This window comes from Odocoileus virginianus, chromosome 1 (assembly GCF_023699985.2).
Source record: "Odocoileus virginianus isolate 20LAN1187 ecotype Illinois chromosome 1, Ovbor_1.2, whole genome shotgun sequence".
In the NCBI taxonomy this organism is placed as follows: Eukaryota; Metazoa; Chordata; class Mammalia; order Artiodactyla; family Cervidae; genus Odocoileus; species Odocoileus virginianus.
The window spans coordinates 96,570,072-96,593,827 of NC_069674.1; the positions used below are offsets into that span (position 1 = coordinate 96,570,072).

The window sequence follows — 23,756 nt, forward strand, 5'->3', positions numbered from 1 at the left end:
GACAGAGGAGCCTGGTGGACTATAGTCCATGGGGTCACAAAGATTTGGAACAACTTAATGACTAAACATCGACAAAAAGACCTCGTTTTCATGAGAGTCCTAACTCTATAGTTACAGTCACTTAGATCCCTCTGCAATGCAAGAGATGCAGGTTTGACCCCTGGATTGGGAAGATCCCCTAGAGAAGTAAGTGGGAACCCACTTCAGTGTTCTTGCCTGGGAAGTCCCATGGACAGAGGAGCCTGGTGGACTATAGTCCATGGGGTCACAATGAGTCGGACACGACTGAAGCGACTTAGCATGCACACTCAAGCTGTATGACGTATTCTCCTTCACAGAGCTCTTCAGAAACAGTATCTTACCAAGCAACTCCCGGGCAAAGGACCAGAAAGAGGACATGGCCTGTCAAACAAAGGCAGGCGGTCAATAAATGTCTAAACTGTAGAAAATCTGCCCAAGTTATTTTTAGAACAGCCTGGAAAGCAGAGGCTTATTATGAAAGGCACTGCTCCTTTAAATTACTCACTGATCCCACCCAGATCTTGCACCCTGGCCAAATGCCTAGCCACTCTCGCTTTATTTGTCTAAAAAACATGAGTAGAGAATTACAAAAGATCTAAAAGCAAAGACAATTTTTATTTCCCACAGAACAGAACAATATCAAATAGTCAGCTCCATCCTCAGCAATGGTCCTTGCTGTTGGCATTTGCTTAACCAGTCTTTAATTCCTGTTTGATAAACTTTATAAGGTAAGACATGACTGTTTTGTTTTAATCACTGGAAGTCAGTTCAGACATCTAGGAACTGTGGAAGACTAAGCAGTTTATGTATTTATTATGTGAAGAAAGCTTATCAAATTTTTTTATCCTTTGTTATTACTTTAATTATATTGTCAGGGAAATAAGAATAATTGTTAAAATGTAGAAATATAAATTTTAAAGCTACTTCAAAATTGATTTTTAATTTATAGCCTACTATGTAGCATTGTTATACTGTTAATATCTTTTGGGACATCTTTTTTTTAATTTGGACACATTTTTATAACTCAGTATTCACTGCAGAATGCTTTATAACATGGTAAGTTTAACGATTTGGATAAAGTATCTGATCACTTTATCTTCACGGCAAAACAAATGAGATGCAAACATTGTGAATAAAATTAGTAAACTTTGCTGAAAGATAATGTTATTTCCAAAAAGTCATAAAATATAAGTTCTCTTGGATTTATTGATCCTGCTATTTACCCAAAATAAATTTCACACAAAAAAGCCAAAACTATGGCATTTGATTAAAGGTAACAATTGTTTCTGCATTTATGAAATGCAAACTGTAGTAAGCACAAAGGTTTATATTTCCTTTATTTAACTAATGACTCTTTCCCCCTGAAACCTATTTTGCTTGTATATAACATCTAAATGAGAGAAAGGTGGGAAGTATTAAAAACCGAGGCAAAATAAAACATGACAAAAGGGTTCCAAAATGAGTGGACTCTTAAGATATTAAACTAAAAAAAAAAAGATATTAAACAAAGAAAGTGTATGGGTGTCCTCTGGCTAATACTGGAAAGCAACAGCATGACTTTGGTTTGGGAGAACTAGATAAAAAATGTCAGAACAAATAGTAGTAAAGTATGAGATATTGTGATTATTGCTAATGAATCAATTATATATACATAAGGCTTCAGTTGTGAATTCATAATTACACATCAACAAACTGTCTGAGCAAGTGCCTAGTTTAGGGGAAAGATATCTATTTAAAGCCAGCATTTCCGAAGCCCAAAATGAGGCCTGAAAATAAGAGAAATAGTGGTTTTCATCTCAGGATCCTGCATGGGAATCCCCTTCTTTAGGTTTTTGAAGAGTTGTCTTGATCTACAAGCTACAAGCTTATAAAATCTCTCTTGTTCTCAATGAAATTTAATTTTCAGTCTCTTATTTCCAGAACTTCTAAGAACTTCTTTAAGTACAAGGGTCAACAAAAGAAAGAAGTCATATGTAATACCAGGGACATGATGTTATACATTTTCCCCCTCTGAAAAGGTAACAGTGACTGCATTTTGATACACAGCTTTGAATGTGAAAATGTGAAAGTGTTGGTTGCTCAGTCATGTCCGACTCTTTGCGATCCCATGGACTGTAGCTCACCAGACTCCTTTGTCTGTGGGATTCTCCAGGCAAGAATGCAGGAGTGGGTAGCCATTCTCTTCTCCAGGGGATCTTCCTGATGCAAGGATCAAACCCGGGTCTCCTGCATCGCAGGCAGATTCTTTACCATCTGAGCTACCAGGAAGTCCCTTTTAACACCTAGTTGTCTTCAAATCTTAGCATACCTGGTCTGAAGAGCAGTTAACACTTGATCAATTGCATGTGAGGCAAATGCCAAGAGATATGGTGGCACAGACAGTGAAGAATCTTCCTTTGGTGTTTTGTTATTTTTCTGGCCATACTGTTGTGGCATGTGGGATCTAGTTCCCGGATGAGGGATCAAACCTGTGATCCCCTGCATTGGGAGCATGGAGTCTTAACCACTGGACCACCAGGGAAGTCCCAAGAATCTTCCTGCAATACAGGACGCATGGTTTTGACCCCTGGGTCAGGAAGATCCCCTGGAGAAGGGAATGTCAAACCACTCCAGTACTCTTGCCTGGAGAATTCCATGGGCAGAGGAGCCTGGCAGGCTATTGTCCATGGAGTCATAAAGAGTTGGACATGACTGAGCGACTGGGCACACACACAAGCACACTTGGCCATACTGATACAAGGCCACCTTAATAAGCTTCCTGCTAATCAAGGCTATTCTAGGGGCAGACTACGGCCTGGAGCCCTCCACGGATTCTTCCCCAATCCGATGGCTTTGCTTCTCGTTGGGGCTTCTCCATCTGGCATGTATGAAGAAGTCAGTCTCCCATCTCATTCCTTACTGCCTTAGCATGTATTTCCAACTGCCCCACCCCCCCCATTCAGAGTCTGGAAAAATTCATGCTTATGATTTCCCAGTTTACCATTCCCTGAAGGCAAGGTGCCAAAGAAGGAAAGTGTGATTCTTTTACCAGAACTTCTAAAGTGTATACACTTCAAGCTGGCAAGCATTTCCAAACCATGCAAAACATGGGGTTCAAAATAAGCCTTCTTACTCCCATTCTCAGGTCTACTGGGCTAGCCACACATGAGTCTTCTTTTGCCAGGCAAGTCTGTGGCTTTTAAATGCTCTTGGTACATAGCTGGGCTTATTGAGTGCTGAAGATTGCTGAAGATTTAAATACAGGATTATATTTTAATCTATCCAGAAAAAAAGTTTCACAGGGCCTTTCAGTGGGGCTTGCTTCCTGATTTCAAGTCCTGTTTCTGTTCAGTAGTTCTTCCAGCTAACCCTTAGCAAATCTGGTTTTTGTTGTTTTTGTTTTTTTTGCTCTCACACTCTTCTGACTGATGGGATATGCAGCTGTAGGACAGCTTGAAGCTCCAGTGGAGATGAAGTTAACAAAGTAAATGTAGAAAATGGGGTTCTGTGGAAACAGAAGGGCAATTCAATTTTTGACGACCTCTGAACTCACTGAAATTGTGCATGTAATATTAAGACTGAAATCGTGGTGGCTCTCTACAACCCTGTAAAAATATTGGCATGGTCAGGAGTTAGTCATAATGAAAATGGATAAAACAACCTTGTAGCAATCTGATACTACCTTGGAGAATGTGGAAATGTCAAACAGACCCTGTGATTGAAACACAGTCATCATATAGAGTGGGACTGAAATGTTTTTAAATAGCTCTTCCCTCTCCTGCTCCCCATAACATAATGGGAAATGCAGACTACTTGGATGTAACTCTTTGAATATACAAAAATATTCATTAATAGGTATTTGGTTGTGTCACCATGATTTATTTAGATTAGAAACTTTAAAAATCCCCATGTGGATAATTCTCCATAAATATGAATGAAAAACCCTTTTCTCTTTCCACATGCCAGCTTTCAGTTTTACCAGCTTGAAATTAAAAATAGCAAACTCTATATCTTATTAAAGTATTTATAACTGATTTTTTAAATTAAAGGTGCTACACGGCGGATGATTTTTCACCATCCATCATAATGTGGAACAGACATTTTGTCCTGTATCTCCTGCTTTTGCCAGCTTTTATGAATCAAGCAATATATGGACAAAGAAAGAAAGGCTCAAAGACCAATTTACTTGCAAGGAAAAATCTCCAGGGTAAAAAAATGTTTTATTTTATCTTTGTTAGTTTTAGTTTCTTAAAACCCTAAAATGAATTTTTCCAAATAGCACATGGTATAAACAGCAAACCACATATTTATGTATATATGTGATATTCTATTTTGATATGATCATAAGGCACCTTACATACTGACAGAGCATACTTACATGGGTACTTAGACAGCATACATAAATGGGCACAACAGAGAACGCCACTCACATAGATAAAGAAACTGAGGCCCAGAAGGTGAAGTGGCATGCTTGAGGCTGCAGACAAATTAGCTAGCAAGTCACAGAGCTAGGATTCAACCTTCAGTTCTCACTATTAGGTTTCTTGGTCCCTCACCACTGCTGCAATGTGATGCATCCAGTCATTTTCTCGCTTGATTTAAAAAATGTTAAAAAACTAAAAATTGCACCCAAACAAGATGGGGCCTCACCAATATGTCACACAATCTGGGAATGAGGCAGAGCATTATTTACTTCTAGACAACTTTGCCTAGTGTTTGTTGAATTTTTAGACTACAATGTACTTTCTTTTCCTCTCACTTTAAGTAAGTTTTACCTTAGGAAGATGCTCAGAACATATGGTATTTTGTTTGCTTTTGATTTGCATGATTTTAGAAGAGGAAAGGAATTTGAAGACTTGGAAAGAGATTTAGTTATTTACAATGTAAGCCCGATCTCCAAGGTGCCTCTCTTTTTTACTTCCTTCTGCTCTTGGACATCAGCAATTCAGACCACACACCTCAGGGCTTTCCTCATGCAAAATTGTTTTACAAGTGGGGACAAGGATGCTGCCTAATCTATTTGCTCTATTTCAGACTCCACGTGCTTCATAGATCTTGTCTTCGTCATCGACAGCTCTGAAAGTTCCAAAATTTTTCTCTTTGACAAACAAAAAGATTTTGTGGGTAGCTTGAGTGACAAGATATTTCAGTTGACCCCAGTGGGGTCCTTGAAATATGACATCAAACTGGCAGCCCTTCAGTTTAGCAGCTCTGTCCAAATTGATCCACCTTTTTCCTCCTGGAAGGATCTACAGACTTTTAAACAGAGGGTCAAGTCTATGAGTTTCATTGGGCAAGGTACTTTCTCTTATTATGCCATTGCCAATGCCACAAGGCTACTTAAGAGAGAAGGGCGTAAGGATGGCGTGAAAGTGGCTGTGCTGATGACTGATGGCATTGACCATCCGAAGAATCCAGATGTTCAAAGTATTTCTGAAGATGCCAGAACTGCAGGAATATTATTTATCACCATTGGACTTTCTACTATAGTCAACGAAACCAAACTGCGCTTGATATCTGGGGATTTACCCAGTGTACCCATTCTCCTGTTGAATGATTCAACCCTTGTTGACAAAATTCAGGATCGCCTGGTAGGTACCTAACATGTTGATTTTATATATATTTCTTATTATAATGCTGATAATTTGTTCACAAATTCTGAAAGGATAATAGGACAAAAAGATGAAAGGGAAAAAAAATCTACCTTTGAAATGGAAAGAAGAATCTTTCTGATGTGTCTCTATATTCTTGACAGTTTGCACCACATAAACTGGGGAGGTACCAGGCTAATTCTCTGTAATTGCATTCCTAACTTTACCCTCAGCCAGTGCTGAAGAGTTTGGAAGGATTCATTTCCAATCATCCACCTGGGACTCCTGTTTGTGCATCCTGAGCTCGGTGAACACTGCCGACTTATATTTGATTTGTGGTCAAATTACAATCTGCCATATTTGTCTTAAGTTCTTTTTTTCCTGTTCCACTTGTGCAGAAATATTTTTTGACCCTTTGTCTCATCATTTGCCATATTATGCTCAAGTGAAGGTTGCAGACTTCCATTCTGAAAATTTATCTCCTTGATTCTTAGGTGTTAACAAGGTCATCTAACTTTAAGTCACGATTGGCGGTATCACTGCTTTTCTTCATTGGTTGTAAGAACCCTTCCTCGCTGCTAGGGAAAACACAACGCAAAGCAATCAAAACAAAATTCCTCTTCACCACATTTCTCAAGGAGGAACTCCTGGAGATAAGGTGGTTGATTTGTTAAGTGTCAAAAATTAATTTTCTTTCTTTTTTTTTTTTAAAGGTGTTTATTTTTATTTTGTTTTGGCCATGCTCTATGGCATGTGGGATCTTAGTTCCCCGACCAGGGTTTGAACCCGTGTCTCCTGCATTGAGAGCATGGAGTCTTAACCACTGGACCACCAGGGAAGCCCCTAATTTTCTTAAAAATGCTGATTTAAAAAAAAATTCTTGACAAGAGGGCTAGGCTGATGTGTCCTTTAGGTCCTGAGTACTTCATATGGCTCTTTTCTATCGATTGAAGAAACCTCAGGCCCTCTTTCAGAGATTGTCTTGCTCCTTTTGTCCCATCTCTCAATTCTTTTTCCCAACATTACTTTGATTTTGTTACTCTCAGTTGTTTTTAGCACAAGACGCTGGGTTTTTCTTACCTAATCACAGTGATTATGTCTTGAGTGCTGTGTATTAGGCATTTCTCTGAGTGCTTTATATATTTTCTTTTATTCAATGTTTACAACAATCTTATAATGTAGGTACTCTTATTATCTCCATTGCATAGTTGAAAATTTAAGGCCAGGCAAAGACCCCAGAGCCTGCATGCTTGACCCTGTAAAGTTAGACTGGGAGAGAAGAGAGTAATTTTTTAAAGGTTTTCTCAAGCAAAAATTCCTTGAAACAGTTAAGAAACTTCCCTTCTCCAAAACCTACTGCTGTTTTTAGGCTTTTGAAACTTGGGCATTAGGGGAAGACGAGGGGGCAGTTCTGCCTAGACCTCAGACGACGGGCTCAGCCCTCAGGTACCTGGGGTGAATGCTTACGTGAGCATCTCTTCTGCAGGAAAGGGAGCGTGCAGGGGGGTCAGGCTAACTGCCTAGCCCTGCCTGTGCCTAATTTGAGTCCTCACCACTGAATGAGACAGAAGTTTCCAGCATGTGCAGGAAAGAACCCTGGGGTTGTGATAATGAGTCAGCTGCTGCTGCCTGGAGAAGACACAGGACAGGCAGCTCCTTGTTTGGCCAGATGTGTCAGCTCAGGAGGTTCATACTCCCTCCAGACACATCCTCGCTAAGAACTCCTGCCCAACTGAGAGCGCAGGCTCTTGGCAGTACATCCGAAGCAAAGCTGTTTCTGGGGAAACCGAAAAATGACCAAGCATCCTCATGACTCTACACTTCCGTAGCATCCTCTAATTTCAGCTTGTTTGTTCAGATGGAAGCTCTGTGAACAAGCCATTTCTTAGAAGGAGGTGCTGCTTTCCAAACAAATTGCAGGATCCAAACAGCTTATCTGGTTTTTCAAAGAGATATATACTAAGTATCAATGTTTCAAATGGCCACTGTCTAGGAAGCAAAACTGGACTTTTGCTCAGACTATTTGAAAAGCCCTTATCTAATCTGTTTCTGTTACATCTGTAGTTCAATTTTTTAAACTTTTTCTTTTGAAAGAATCATGAAGTTTAAATAATCATGAAGTTGACTTAAAAAAATAAGTTACTTATGTATAAGCACAAAACTTCATCTACTTTAAATGCAAAATTCCCTGAGTTTTTCTAGATGTATTCACCCATGAAACCACCAACACAAATAGGATACGGAACATTTCCATCATCTCTAAAAGTTTCCTTATGCCTCTTTGCAATACATGCATTCCTTGTTCCTGAGATACTACGGACCTGACTTGTCCCCCTAAATTAGTGTACATCTTCTAGAATTTTATATAAACAAGCTCACATCATGCGTACTCCTTTTGTGTCAGCTCCATCCTCCCAGTGTAATGATTCTGAAATTCATCTGGGTTGTTTTTGTATTATCAGTTTATTATTTTCATTGCAGAGTAGACTTTAGTTGAATTTATGGACAGGAGTGTACACGGTGAATAGGTTTTGCAGGAGCCCAGAAAAATCAAGGAATCATTGCATGTTCCTTGGCACCTCTATCAGGAAGTATCATGTAAGAAACCCTGAAAACAATTAAGTTCTAAATTACCCAAGAGAGACCTGATGATTCCAAAAAGAAAATATTCATGTTTCTGTTTTATTATGATTTACAGAATAGTACTGAACCCTAAACAAACACATTCAAACCAACCTTCTGGATATATTACTTGGTCCTTTAAAAGAGCAAGAGAGAGTATGTGGATATTAAAACAAAGTCTTTATTACCTTTGACCTTAAGCTTTAAAAAAAGTCTTTATGGGAATAACAACTGTAAAAAATGGGTCTCTTTATTTGGAGATTACTAAGAAAAACATTAATTTAGCGCATCTTCTCCCTCACAGAGCAAGAAGGGATCAACTTCATCATTTCTATATCATCTTTAGAATCCTAGGCTTCATTGATTTATTAGGATGGTCCACTTCCCAGTTTTTCAAGGCCTCCTCTGTTTAGAGCCTTATTTCTGTTCTCTGAGATTTGATAATGGCTATTCTTCTGCTATATTAAGTTGCAAATATTATTTTTGTCATAGAATTTGTAATCCTTGCCTACTAAGTTCTTTATTCTCATCCTATTTGCTGTCATGCTAGTAACTTTGGCACCTTCCTCACATTTTCTCTGCTCCCTTCTGAGAGCACTGACCTCATGGTCACTCACAAAACTGGCAATTCCATTCTAGACTTCTTTTTTTCCCACATATCTACCATCATAAAACTCTGACTCTGTTAATAAAATGCCCCTTCTTTTTGCTCTGTTGAGGTCCTTTCTCTATTTACACTTTTTCATTTAAATCACAGTATCCACCTAGACTTTCATTGAACAGGACCTTCCCTCTGGCTTTGCCCACGTTCTCCCAGCTGCTCTCCGCATGGCCTGCCTCTCTGCTTGAGCAAAATGCCTCACTACTCTCCAAGGCTCCAGCTCTGTCCACTTTTTAAAAATGTCGCTCCTCAGTGTTTCTTTTGTCTGATTGCCCACATGGGTCTTTATGCCTTTTTTCCTTATCGACTTTGACATATAGAACAACATTCCATTAATGAGTTGGTCCTTTGCATCCCTTTATTCAAAACCATCCAGAAGGCCAACCAATTCCAAGAACCTATTCCTCCTCCTCTGCCCGCCAAGTCCAGGCTCTCCTTCCCACGCAGCTTGCTGTGGGGCGTTCTCTATCACTGGGGGATTGCAAGTGGCCTTAGGGAATGCAGCTTTGCTCTTGTTTGAAACAGTCTTATCTATCGTGAGGTTTGGGTCCATTTTTGTTTCCACGGAAATATAAATTCAAGCAAACACAAAAGCCAATGAGTTCCAAAAATAATTAGTTGCATTGTTACAGCTTTTAAGCCTCGTGGCACATACATTTAAAGGGTAATGTGGCAAAGCAGAAATTGAATTTTCAAAGAAAAAGCTAAAAAAGTGTAAAATTACACATCTGCCGCACTAGTGGCTAAATTCATGAGTTTAAAATTGATAAGGATATTGCTTAGTATAAAAATATGATAAAGGGACACAACTTTGAATTTTTCTTTATTTCAGTAGCTATTTTCAAATATTACAGTCTGACTTGAATTATTAGTTGCTTTATTGCCTCTCTTTCAGATTTCTTTTCCTTCTCTCCCTCTCAGAGGAAACCATGTTTCTGATGTATATTTTAAATATTTTCACAATTCAGATCATGTTCTAGGCATGCATCTTCAACTTTCTTTTTCATTCAACTTTTTAGAAAATTTATCTGTTAAAATATATAAATTCAATACATTGATTTTAACTGCTGAGTGGTATTTTGCTTATTGATCCATTATGTTATTGATGGACATTTTATTTCAAATTGTTCGCTATTAAAAACAACGAATGCTGAGCTATACAAGAATTTCTCTAGGGTGTGTCTGGAAAGTATGTCAGGATCACAGTTGGAAGCCAGGACTTGTCCTGGGCAGCCTGGAGATAAAGCATGTAAATTTCAACTTTCTAGGCACAGCCAAATCTTCTGGAGAGGGTAATGCTGCTTTACATTAAACTTGTCAGTTTAGCTGAGTTTCCATTGTCCACATGACCTACTAGTTCTTAAAGACACAAGTATCTCTTCTGCTTTCAGCCTGGGTTTACTTTGCCTAGTAATTTAAAATCACTGGGGTAGGGCGAGAGAAAGAGAGCATAGTTGAGATGCTGATTTTTGGTAGATAGGGTCTGTGGCCAGAGTTGGACAGCTCCCAAGACCACAGGGTCAAGCTTACTTGTTTTATAGATGTGGAAAATGAACTGGAGGGATTATATGACTTGCCCATGGTCAGGTGGCTAGATAATGGTGGAAACATTTCATCTAGGATGAAAACCCTAGATGACACTGAATTCCTAGCCTAAATTTTGGCCTGATTAAATCACCAGAGCTACCTAAAGCAAGTTGCTATATCTTCTCTAAACAACTCATTTGTATCAAAACAGATGTAGAGTAAAAACAAAACTAAAAGGATGCAGAGTCTTTTGTAAAGGTACAACTCTGACTTATCTTTAGCTTCCTCATTACATTCTTTATTTTTAACAACTTGCAACAAATGTTCTAGTGCTTTTTGCTTCCATTTTCTATTTTATCATGTGTGAGCTACCCCTCAGATTCAGTCATAAGGCATTAATCTGACACATAAATTCTACCTTCAGAGAGTAATGATTCTATCTGTAAACATAGCTTGTGTCCACTGATTCAGACATGATCTTCAGTACACTTTTCAGGTAATAATACCCCACTGAACTGGAGTGGGGCAGTGAGGTCTAAAGGCCTGACAAAAACTACACTGTGAATTTCTCTAAAATTATGAATTGAAAGTAGTTTTGAAAAATATTCTGGCTAATTCATCTCTGTGTGGTTTAGTAGGAAATAGTGCTGAGCTTGGTGAGGCAGCTTAGCCCAACAGTGTGACCCTGGGCAAGTCACAGCACTGCGTCTCGTTTCTTTATGACAGAATGAGTCACTGGACCACACTGACTTCGAAGGCTCATTAATGTTTCATGAAGTTATCACCCTAAAATTAACGTTCTAATGCTAAACAATAAATGCACATCTGTATAGGGATAAAATAGCTTCCCTGATAGCTCAGATGGTAAAGAATCCGCCTGCCATGCAGGACAACCCCATTCAATTCCTGGGTCGGGAAGATTCCTGGAGAAGGGATAGGGTATACACTGCAGTACTCTTGGTCTTCCCTGGTGGCTTAGATGTTAAAGAATCTGATCCGCCTGCAATGTGGGAAACCTGGGTTCGATTCCTGGGTGTGGAAGATCCCCTGGAGGAGGGCATGGCAACCTACTCCAGTATTCTTACCTGGAGAAACCCCATGCACAGAGAAGCCTGGTGGGCTACAGTCCTTGGGGGTTGTAAAGAGTTGGACACGACTGAGTGACTAAGCGCAGCACAGCACATAGGGATAGAAAAATAGAGAAGAGAAAATACACAGTTGCATATTCTGCCTAAGTCTTTGTAAATAAAAGAAAGAAAATTCTCATTATGGCTGATTGAGCTTGTAGCCAAACTATGGAGATTCTAGAGCTGATAAAAAGGAACAAGAGAGAAAACATGGGATGCAGTAAGATGAAGTTCCTAGAAAAAAATTATTTTTAATGAATGTTAGTACCCTTCATGTCTTCTATTAGTATATGGCTCAGAGTGCTCCTTGGGTGGTTGGCTGGGGCTTTATTGCTTTTACAAGGTTAAAAAGGCTGAAGTGCTATTCTTCTTGGAAATTGCATATCCCATTGGGAATAATTAAGGCTAATAAGAAGCTGGAAGCAGAATCATGAATTGAGTTAATGTTTCAATCTTTTTTCCCTCCTAGGATATCTTATTTGAAAAGAAGGTAAGCACCACATGCTTTGATGACTATGAATTACTCTAAAACGCTCACATAATCAAATCAGCATTATAATTCACATTAGAAGGTAAGGTGTGACTAAATAAAAATTCTTACTTTTTTAAAATGAGCTGCTCTATTTTGAGGCAGCCACTTGATTTCTTTTATGCTGCCATATCCACTGCAGGTTGGAAATTTTAGAAAAAGTAGGAAGTATTTAAATGATTTTGGAGAGTGGTTTTAGAAATCAGTGATAATGCAGATGATACAGTTTTTGCTTACTTTCATGCTGCTTCCTTCATCCCAGCTGTGTCTCAATACCCCCCTCTCATGAGGGTCCTCCACTCTAGTGGGTCTTGAGCTGGCCAGGATGAAGTAGTGTTCCTGGCTAATGGACAGGGCTCAGAGTCATCCCCGCTACCTGATGACTGACTGAGCTCATTCTCCTCCCTGATGGTGGCCACCAGACAAACTGGCGAAGGAAGCTGGCCAATACTGGTTGGACAGTACTCAGCACAATGGATGGCCATCAGCTTGCTGAGGACTGCAGTACTGGACATATGTTTCTGGGCAGAGGGTTTAGAACATCTGAACCTAGTTTGAGAAATTGTTTCTTTAACATGAGGACACTTATGAGTAGTATCACATAAAATACTACGAGCCAGCCAAAGCTTGTAGAAAACCATGCTTCACTGAGTCATACATGGTCAGATACATCACTATTTTACATGCCATTTAGAGAGATTTTAAAAAAGCTCTCTCCCAATTAAAATATGATACAGTGCCTTCTTATGAATCACAATTTTTCATTTTATACTTAAGGCAAGAGTCCTTTTAGATGTACTTAGATATAGATTTTTAAATCCTGTATCACTTTTGTGCATACTTAAAAGAGAAAATATAAGCAAACTAAATTGGTTATTTCTACCACTTCTTTGCATTCAAAGTTGAAATCTTCTGAATCACTTTCTATCTCAGAGTCATTGCTGCCCTGGCTTTTGCACACAATACCGGCCCCTGTGCCACAAAAAGTATAGGTGACACAGCATTTCTTCAAGTGCTCTGGTTGTGTCTTTGGAGTTTTCTTCCATCTCATTCTGGAAGAGCTGAAGGGCATGTGCAGAAAACACCAGCTTCATCCTGGTCAAGCCTGACTCATAGAATACTTCTTCTGATTTCAAAGATGTGAAAATAAGGAAAAAGATGCATGTTAGGATTGATAAAATATGGTTTAAATCAAAATTTTTCCTTTGTTGAGTAAAGCAGCATTTGATCTTTGTATGTTATTGAGCCTGGATGTGTTATATAGAAGAAAAATAGCAGAAAACTCCAAAAGTCCACTGAAAATGTTTGTTCTCATTTTAACTGATGAGTAGATGTTATATTAATACATACATTTTTAATGGGAGGTCTATTTTATTTAACCATGCCAACATTTAATACTTTATTAGCTGGCTCTTCCTAGCTCAGAGTTTTCTTAGAAGAATTTAATAGGGAGAGCCAAAGCTCCATAAATTTTCAAGGTAAAGTTTCTTCAAGGGAGTACTCCATTTAGTTATGTGTTGAATGAGATTTAATATCCTCTATTTCACTGTGTGTTAATGTTGTGTTTCATTGTTGATTTAGTGTGAACGCAAGATTTGTGAATGTGAGAAGGGGGATCCCGGCGATCCAGGGTCTCCTGTGAGTATATTTCTGCTTTGAACTTAGGGTCAGCTCAGGAAGTCCTAGCCATGATACTCTATGCTGAAAACACTGGGCTACTTTGTGCTGTTGAAAAGCAAATTGCAGCAAAAACGGAAATGTTGTGTCTTTCTTTTATTCCTAAAGGGATACACTCTGTCCTAAGAAATAAGCTTGGGATTTTACTGACCTGAACTGAGGGCAGATTTGCCTTAAAATCAGATGTTCTTCCCACAGAGGAGATCTCATATCTCAGCATCTCTTCTGATGTGACAACTGGAGCCAGAATTTCTCAATACTGAAGTGAAAATATAGAGAAAGGGTTCATATAGGTCCTCGGTGAGCTAGGCAAAGCTTCATCCCACTTCCAACTACAAACAAGTGACTGCTCCAGAAGTTAACTGAGTCTTCACACTTAACCAAGTGTAACTCCAAAAATGCCTAGTGGGGAGGAAGCTTGTTAGGGACCTCTGGACATTAGTGAATTGTGTGAAATGGAAGACACCACTTGGCAACTGGAGATAAATGGCAGGATTTGCTAACATGGTTCAGTACTTGAAAAGATAATCCCCAAAGACGTGCGTGCTTCCCTTATATCCTGCATTAATACCTGGTAGGTGCCATGTCTATTCTGGGAAGGTGTTGGGAACGACATCACAATGACTGGAGATGTTAGACATTTCTTTAACACAGGCTTTTAGAGACCTCCATGATGCTCCTTCAGTTTTTCATTTTCTTCTGTGATTTCAGACCTTAGAGGTCAAGAGCCCAGAGGAGACACTTCACAAAAATGCATGAATAATGTTTTTGAACTGACACTTGCATTTGGGGGCAAGGAGAGAAATGCATACAGTAAATTTCTTAGACTCGGACACATTTTCTTCTGAGTCTTGGGTCCAAAACCTATACGTTTTCAAATCATTCTACCAATCAAGGCATCAGAAAGAGAGAATGTTTGTCTTTTTAATATTTTTTCTTCAAAATACACACTAGATACATCACACGAAAATGTGGCAGTCAGCAAAACCTGATTTTGGTCAAGGCAGAGGTTTAACTTCTCCTTCCTATGCAGTCTTAGCTTATACTTGTTACAGCAAGAAATGAGCAGGGAAGGTTTGCTTGGGATATTCAATTATGTTTTAGAATAAACAGTCAGAAAACTTACAGTTGCTAAGCTAATCTGACCATTTCAGTCACTCAATATTGTTGGAAGAGATTACTGCACCATGTTTTTATAGGGATAGCCATATGTGTACATGTGAGCATATCCACTCAGCCGTGTCTGACTCTTTGGAATGCTCAGTTCCTATAGAACCTGTAGCCTGTCAGTCCACAGCCATAGAACTATGTCATTTAGCATTTATTGAGTGTTCCCAAAACCAGTTCACAGAAGAGTGAGATTTTTGGTGATTTAAGAATACGAAAATAAAATGCCTGTCTGGAAAAAAACTGAAGACCTCTCTTATCCTATCTTTTGAAACTCTCCCTTGGATATCAGGAAAAGAGAGACATTATCTTTTTTTGAGCAAATCTAGAGAATCTGCCTATCCGTGACTGTGCCATCTTCCCGGTGTGTAGTAAGGGTAAGCAGAGTTGAATCTCTGCTTGGTAGGCAAGTTTTGTTTTTATAATCTTCTCTCATTTTATGGGATGAAGCTTATAAGAAATTGCTGTAAGGTGTAGGAAATTAATAGAACGTCTGTTCCATGTAATCTTTTTCCCCTTTGCCTTCAGGGTACACATGGAAACCCAGGTATCAAAGGTGAGCGAGGACCAAAAGGAAATCCGGTAAATGACTAAACAGCTTTTCTTTAAACCAATGTATCTCCTTCTAGTTCTACTTAAGGAACAAAAATTAAGAAAACAAATATTGTACTTTATGCCAATGCCAAAAAATAAATCTGATGATTCTTGTGAAGAATACAGGCTGTTTGCTTCCTGCATTATCTGTCTGGCTTGTGTAAGCTTGTATTTACAAATTCAGAGGAGCATATGGCCATTTCAGTCAATAAATTCAGGAAACCTAGGGAGGTGAATAAAGAGAAACTCATTCTCAAATAATGGTGGCCTAAACTGACTACTACAATGTTTCATGAATCACTAATACATATTCCAAAACACATTGCTGTTGGCACTTGAGTTTTAAGAGTTAAAACTACTTTACGAATTCCTTAATTCTTTTCTTTGTGTGCCATCCAAAAAAAAATCTTTGATTTAAAAAATTATATCATTGTTGGGATGGTCTTTCAAGAGAACAGATGGAATCATAGGAGAGAGATTAGCAAATGTAACCATGTGAAAATTTAAAGAAAAATTGTATTTAATGAAAAACAATAATTAAAATAAAGAGGAAGACATGTATGGAAATATTTATGTCAAATACCATGGACATGGAGATAATTGCTATAATGCATCTTTCTGATGTCCTAAGCCACTTCAGGTGTGTCTGACTCTTTGTGACCCTATGAACTGTAGCCCACCAGGTTCCTCTGTCCATGGGATTCTCCAGGCAAGAATGCTGGAGTGGGTTGTCATTTCCTCCTCTAGGGGATCTTCCTGATGCAGGAATCAAACCCGTGTCTCTTAGTCACCTGCATTGGCAGGATTCTTTACCACAAGCACCACCTGGGAAGCCCTGCTATAATGCATAATGATTTTACAAAATAGGTGAGAAATGAATAATTAAATGGTCAAAAGACACAAACTGTTTTCAAGAGAGGAAATAAATCCAGTGAATAAAGAAATAGAAAAATGTCTAATTTCACTGGATAATGGATGAAATTTAAAGACTGACAATGAGGTGCCCTTTAATACTAATTGTTCACATTTTAGAAACTTTGGACTCCAAGGCTCTTGGGTTGTTTTGGAGTGGGGGGTGGAGGGAAGTTCACACAGTTCATACCTAGTTCACATTGTTTTTTTCTGTATTTTAAATTTTAAAAAGTTTCTTAAAGCAACTAACAGCAATATTAAAACAATAATAACTAGCAATATGGTGCTGAAACTACTTTCTTCTTCATTGCAAGGGTAACTTGGCACAAACACAAACATTTTGGGAAGCAGCTAGGCACTACATAAAAAGCATTCAAATACTCAAAATTTTAATCCCAGTAACTCCATTTCTGAGAATAGGTTTAGGGAGTTAATGAAAAATATAATAAGTTAGATGCATGAAAGCATTTTTGCCAATTGCTTGCTTGCCAAAGAGAGGGAACGTATTCTTGGGTGGCTTTACAACACACACACACTCACACCCCTACACTCACCCACTTTTTACGGATCTGAATTAATGCCATCACGTCTTCTTTTTGTTTTGTTAAATACCTGTTGTAAGTCTTTGTGACCATTTCATTTATTTGGCTTGTAATCTTGTGCCACATAATATATTTTCCTAAGTCTTGCTGAAATCAAGCAATCACTCTTAAGGACATTTTGGAAAACATTCCAAAGCCCCTTGGAGAAAAGCCAGAGTGGCTGGCTCCGAGAGGGTACAATGGTCTATTTGAGAACAACGGCCGTGTTGTTAAACTAGCATGCGAGTCTCAGCTTGCGCTGTGAAAACATACCTGGATTCTGCACCCTATACATCTGGCTTCACTTCAAAGGGCAAAGGCTATCTGAGCTGCTGTCTTCTTCCTGAGACTGCATGGTGAGAAGGTCAGTCAGTGGTCAAGGTCAAAGATACTTTCCTCATTGGGTTGACCTATCAATCTGGGAATTCTGAAGAGTGCATTTTATTGAGCAATCACTTGCTCTGCAGGGCTGTGGAATTTTGACTGAATTTTTCCTTGTCACAGGGTGATGCTCAAAAAGGGGAACCTGGAGAAAGAGGCCCAGGGGTATGTACACGACTGAAATGCCTTCCTAAGAAAGTAATTTCAGGATGCTAAGATTCGGTAATGGATCATTTTGACCCCCGCAGTGCAAAAATGATTTATGTCTACATGTGCTCTGGATGGCTCAGACAGGCAGTCAGATAGATTGTGATCTCAGAAGCTGCAATGTGAGGAGAAAATACTCTGTCCAAAAGGAGTGAGGATGGGACAGAGTGCTTCACCACATGACACCCCTTGATGCTCAATTTGAGATTTGTGAAAAGCTCAAATGAGAAAAATATTTTGCTTTGCTTCTTGTGATTTTTATAAAAAATAAAAAGATTAAAGATCCCGGGAGCCTAAGAATTACATCATCTCAACTATGGTTTTGTAAATCTAATTCTACAGGTAAAAGAAGAGATCATTCTGGTTGACTTATCATCCCTAAAATTAGATGATGTCAGAGACTGTACAGCTGAGAAATAATTACATTTCTTCTTTTGCATTTTCCGGGAGGACTGCAGTGGTGTAGCAAATAACAGAGAGGTATACAGGAACTTAAGAGAAGCTGTGTTATGTTTCTCTCTCAGATAGTCCGCTTGGATGAAAAAGCCCAGGACTCAGACCTGGAGGTTTGAAAAATGCTTCTCTTGGCGTTTTTAATCAATGTCATGAGAAATCTGATAGAAAGCTTGATAATCTCAATGGAAATTCCTTCAGCAATTTGTTATCCATTCAGGCAAGACTTTTTAGGTATGTTCTATGTATAAAGCATACTGTTAATGAAAATAAAATTAAGACAAAGTACTTATTTTCAGGAAAATCCATTATCTCAGAGGAGAGGTAAAACAGCTGTAATATGAAGCAGAACATCAAAACATTATAAAAAATTTCATGCATCAAATATTATATCTAATGGGCATTCAGAGAAGACTGGAGCTATCAGGGTAGGTTCTATGGGATGAGCCCTCACGAGTGAAGGACCAGGTCAGATAAAGACAGACTGGAAGGTGGATGGGCAGGCATTCCAGCTGGAGAGTGCTGTGAGCAGCAGCCAAGGGGAGGGCAATGAGTGAGGGATGGTGAACCGGGGCCCTGGCAGACACAGTCTAGAGGTCAGAGTGGGTGGTCCCTGATGCCTGAAGGCTGGGCTTTGCTGGGTGATGGACTCCCCTTGTGATTTTAGATGAGGCACATGACCCCAGAGCTGTGGTTTTAGATTATTTTGGCCTGGCTCTAAAAGCAAAACTGAAGTGGGGATCAGCAGAGAGTGTACTTTGAAGAGGTTTGTTGCTACAGGCTGCATAAGAAGTAACAGGGATGTTAATTAGCTAGAGCTGCTCTGGCCCATGTGAGTCACTGGCCATGTGTACTTAACCGGCAGTCAAGACAGGCAAGCCGGAGGGGAGGTGTGCTGGCGGAATGAACCACACACTGAATTTTGATGACTTAGTATCAGAAAAAAAGCAAATATCTCACTGATAATTTTTTAATATTGATCATGTGTTAACATGACAGTATTCTGACCTGTTAGGAGACATAAAACATATTATTAAAAAATTAATTTCACCCATTAGTTCTTGCAATTTTTAAGTGGCTATGAAGGAGTTGAAAATGCCATATGTGGCTCATGTTATATGGGACAGAACTGAGCTACAGTGATGACAAAACAGAAAGGAGGGGAACACTGTGAGAACCACGAAGGTGCAGAAATGTGGGGATGTGGTGACTAGCTCTACCTCAATTGTTCAACAGGATTTACTTAGCACATGCTATGTGCTGGGCCCTATACTGGGTGCCGGGTAAATGGAGGTGAGCAAGGTAGAAAGATCATGTTTCATGAAGTGTTCACACAGCAGGAGGCAATCAATAGGCGAATCAGTGAATAAGAATTCCAGTCAGGGAGAAGGTTCAGTTCCGTCTCTTAGTCCTGTCCGACTCTTTGCGACCCCATGGACTGCAGCATGCCAGGCCTCCCTGTCCATCACCAACTCCCGGAGCTTGCTCAAACTCATGTCCATTGAGTCAGTGACGCCATCCAACCATCGCATCGCTGATGAAAATACAAAACAAGGTCACGTGGGTTCCTAGGCAGAAAGAGCAGTAGGTACAAAGGCTCTGGGGTGGAAGAAGCTTGGTGGGCCCAGGAAATGGGGAGACAGCCAGAGCTTGAGGAAAGAGAGTGGGGGTAGGAGATGAGGCTGTGAGGTAGGCGGGGGCTAGATCACATGGGCCTCGATTTGTAACTCAGGGCTCTGGGACCTACCTGAAGGTCCAGAGTAGAGAGAAGAAAAGGACCTATGTTTCCTTTTATTCTATTCTATTCTTAGTTCCACATATTTTTTCAAACCCAATTTCTTACCCTTTGGCCCGAAGCTAAAAGAGAGACTATACACTGAAACTCACTGTAGCAGTGATGACCTTTCAAAATTGTTATACTGACTTTTCTTTGTTTTTTGTTTGTTTTCTTATTTTTTAATTAATTAATTACTTTTACTTTACAATATTGTATTGGTTTTGCCATACATTGCCTTGAGTCCGCCATGAGTGTACATGTATTCCCCATCCTGAACCCCCCTCCCACCTCCCTCCCTATCCCATCCCTCTGGCTCATATACTGACTTTTAAACTATGAACTCTCACAGCTGAGGATGTTCCATGGAGACTTCTGTGCTTCCATTGCATGAGGCATGGGTTCAATCCCCGGCCAAGAAAAGTTCCCGTGGTGAGGCCAAAAAAAACAAAACCAAATTGATTATACACAAAGGTGTAATTATCAAAAAACAAGAAGCTCTGTATGAAACTAAGTGCCCTGGAAGCTGTTGGAGAATTTTAATTGGTTGGATTAAAAGAATGGAAGGGGCAAGTAGAGAGAAAAGATGATTATAAACTTTTGATTTCTGTATGATCTGAAATATGATGGTCCCGTTAATAGAAATAGGAAAGTCAGAAGCAAATTTTGCAGAGACCAATGAGCACGGTGTAGACTGTCTTAAATTTGAGTATTTTAAAACTAGTAAGTGAAATCAGAGATTTCAGGGAAAAAACTAAAAAGAAAACAAACAAAAAACCAAGAAAATAAAACAGGAAAAAAATTATACTATAAAAAATAATATTCCTTTATTCTTGTTAACTGTATTGTTTCCTTCCTAAATACAATCTTACCTCTCTGAACATAAAATAATGACAGGATTTTAAATATGATAGTGGGTTAGAAGGGATGCAGATCACCCAAGATTCCTGAGATGGGAAGTCCAGTCTTTTTTTAGTGCTGCAAAACATGAATTGTTTTTTATAAAGAACACCAGTTTAACTATGGCCTTTAAGTTTAAGCACTACACTAAACCTTAAACCATTTATGTGAATAAGCATTTCCGACATGGATTACATTGTACTGTAACATTTCCTTTTTTTTTTTTTTTTCTTCTAGTTTTACTCTTCAATTTCTCAGTGACTGCACATTTGGAGAGAAGTGCTATTTATTTCCTAAAGTTTTCCTTTTTATCTTTGGTAAAAAATTCCTACGGAACAAAATTTTGTACTCTGACTCACATGTAACTACACTCACATCTTGTTTATTCCACTGGTTTCTCCAGCTCACTTAAAAATATATCTTACAATTCTATTTTTATACTTGGAAACTATAGTTGTGTGAAAAAGACACTTGATCCAATTAAAGACTTGGTGTTGCTTAAGGCTGGTAATTTCCCAATCAGGTTAAAATTCAGCATCGTGTTACTTAAAGGACTGTGGGCAGTGACCCAACGGAGAAGGCTGTGCAAGGTTCCCAAGAGTGACACATAAGAGCTGCTGAATCGCTGGCCCCTTATTTAGTGTGGGATAAAATATAGTAACTTAAAGGTCACTGTCTCACCAGGGTTGACAAAGGAACCGTTCATTTCCTTGATGTTCTATATTCGAGACTGAATTTGAAAGGAGGACCTAAATGGATATAAATATTTACGGGCATTTTAAAGGTCATTATCTCAACTCGTTTTCAAAGCCAATTTCTCTAACAGTCTCCATAGAACATTCTCAGCTGTGAGAGTTCGTAGTTTAAAAGTCAATATAACAATTTTGAAAGGACCATTATAGGTCATCACTGCTACTGTGAGTTTCAGTGTATAGTCTTTCCTTTAGCTTCAGGCCAAAGGGTAAGAAATTGGGTTTGAAAGAAATATGTGGAACTAAGAATAGGATATAATAAAAGGAAACATAGGTTCTTTTCTCCCCTCTACTATATGCACATTCCCTAAGAGCAAAGACAAGTGAACGAGCTTATCTTTATGTGGTCTTACTCTCCAAGACTGTACAAATGTGCTTTGTTATACTTTATAAATGAAAAACATCAGATACTTCCTCCAACTATGCCTTCTAATATCATATTCTACTTTTCTTTTTTAATTAGGGAATCCCTGGGTACAAGGGTGAGAAGGTAAGTTGGTAACAAATAGAATTTCATAAAGAAAAACAGAAACATAACTGTATTTATATATTCGTGTGTGTGTGTTTGTCACTTAGTCATGTCCGACTCTTTGCGATCCCGTGAACTGTAGCCCACCAGGCTCCTCTGTCCATGGGATTCTCCAGGCAAGAATACTGGAGTGGGTTGCCATTTCCTTCTCCAGGGGATCTTCCCAACCCAGGGATTGAACCCAGGTCTCCCGTATTGCAGGCAGATGCTTTACTGTCTATGCTACTAGGGAAGCCCATTTATATACTTAATAAAAGTTATTTTCCCTTATCTTTGGAAGTCTGGATTCTCAAATTCCTAAGTACATTTTTAACTCTGTTAACATAAACTAATAATAGAACTTAAGATATTGGTATATGCTATAAAGAATGGAAGGTACCCAAGATTCCTGAGATTAGAATCCAGTCTCTCTTAGCCCTGCAAAATTGAATTGCCTTCAGTAGAGAATCCTGACTTTTACAACCATGCATCACAAGGATCCAGCCCCAAAGTTTCTATGTACAAAAGGATATAGCAATACTACAATTAGGCTAGTGCCTTGGCACTTAGCTTCCTATGAAATGCAGACATAAGACCCTCTACTGGGGGAAAGAGGGTGGATCATCCTGCTTAAACCGTAAAGAACTACTTATTTCATTTAGCCAATCATCTAGGTAGAACTTGCAGGAGGAGTGAATTTGACAAACAAAGGTTATAAGTTGTTAGATTATTTTATGATTATTTGAAAATTACAAATTATGACATCAAATGATTCAAAAGAAATGAATGTGTTAGACTGGGGCTCAGGAATCTTTGAGTGTTCACTTGTTCATTCTTAAGTTTATGCTGCTATTATTATATGCTCTCTATGGTCAGATAGGCTATTCAAAATCAGAACATGTCATTATCATTCATTCTGTCCTAAAACCCTCAGACTTGGGCAAGTGAAAGTGTTAGTCACTTAGTCGTGTCTGACTCTCTATGACCCCATGACTATAGGCCACCAGGCTCCTTTGTCCAAGGAATTCTCCAGGCAAGGATACTAGAGTGGGTAGCCAGGGGATCTTCCGTAGCTAGGGGATCTTGCCGATCCAGGGATTGAACCTGGGTGTCCCACATTGCAGGCAGATTCTTTACCATCTGGGTCACCAGGGAAGTGCCAAGGCCTGCATTAGAGGGTCCTGTTCTGGGTCCCCTCCAACCTCCACACTCATGATGGAACCAGGAGTCTGCAGGGTGAGAGGCCCATGCCCCCTTCTCCCGGATCATACTTTGGGTATCTAACACCCTAGAAGACCCTGCAAAATGACCTGAGCCTGCTTCAAAGGCTCACACAAACCTCTTTCCCGTGTCCATTGTCTTCCTAGCCCTGAGGGAAATCAAATGGAAGCTTTGTTGGGGCAGGAGGGGCCCATAGAGGGGGCTTTGTTATGCTGCTTGGGGCACCTTCACAGACACACACTGATAGGTCGTGGGCATAGGTCTCCCACATGGACCTCTGAGGAATTCCAAAACTCCTTTAACTTTTTACTCCTTTTGTAGGTTCATTTGTCAAGAAAGGAAGTTAGAACAGTCCTAGTTTATTAGCTTGACGTGGAACTTTCAGCTACTTAGATATATGGTATGTGGGTCTCTGCTTCCACTCTTGCCCCAGGGCCCTTATAAACATTAGAGTTAAACCTACAGACAAGCAAATAAATATATTCCTAAACTGGAAATGTTAGGCCTTAAAGGGGAAGAGTGTAAGAAATGCCATGATTCTGTACTTTGCCAAAGGAACATGGACAACTCGA

General features: G+C 39.3%; 1 protein-coding gene across 3 annotated transcripts in view; it reads left to right on the plus strand.

The window, feature by feature from the left end:
* Positions 1 to 640: 640 nt before the first annotated feature.
* Positions 641 to 23,756, plus strand: part of COL28A1 (collagen type XXVIII alpha 1 chain) — a 186,720-nt gene continuing 163,604 nt past the window's right edge. For all 3 annotated transcript variants that reach the window (XM_020898977.2, XM_020898978.2, XM_070471132.1), the window contains exons 1-8: positions 641 to 749; positions 4,050 to 4,207; positions 5,035 to 5,591; positions 11,998 to 12,018; positions 13,639 to 13,695; positions 15,430 to 15,483; positions 17,493 to 17,534; positions 21,919 to 21,945. In XM_020898977.2, coding sequence (XP_020754636.2) covers positions 4,087 to 4,207; positions 5,035 to 5,591; positions 11,998 to 12,018; positions 13,639 to 13,695; positions 15,430 to 15,483; positions 17,493 to 17,534; positions 21,919 to 21,945 — 879 coding nt within the window. In that variant the 5' untranslated portion in view covers positions 641 to 749; positions 4,050 to 4,086. The remainder of the gene's footprint in view (positions 750 to 4,049; positions 4,208 to 5,034; positions 5,592 to 11,997; positions 12,019 to 13,638; positions 13,696 to 15,429; positions 15,484 to 17,492; positions 17,535 to 21,918; positions 21,946 to 23,756) is intronic.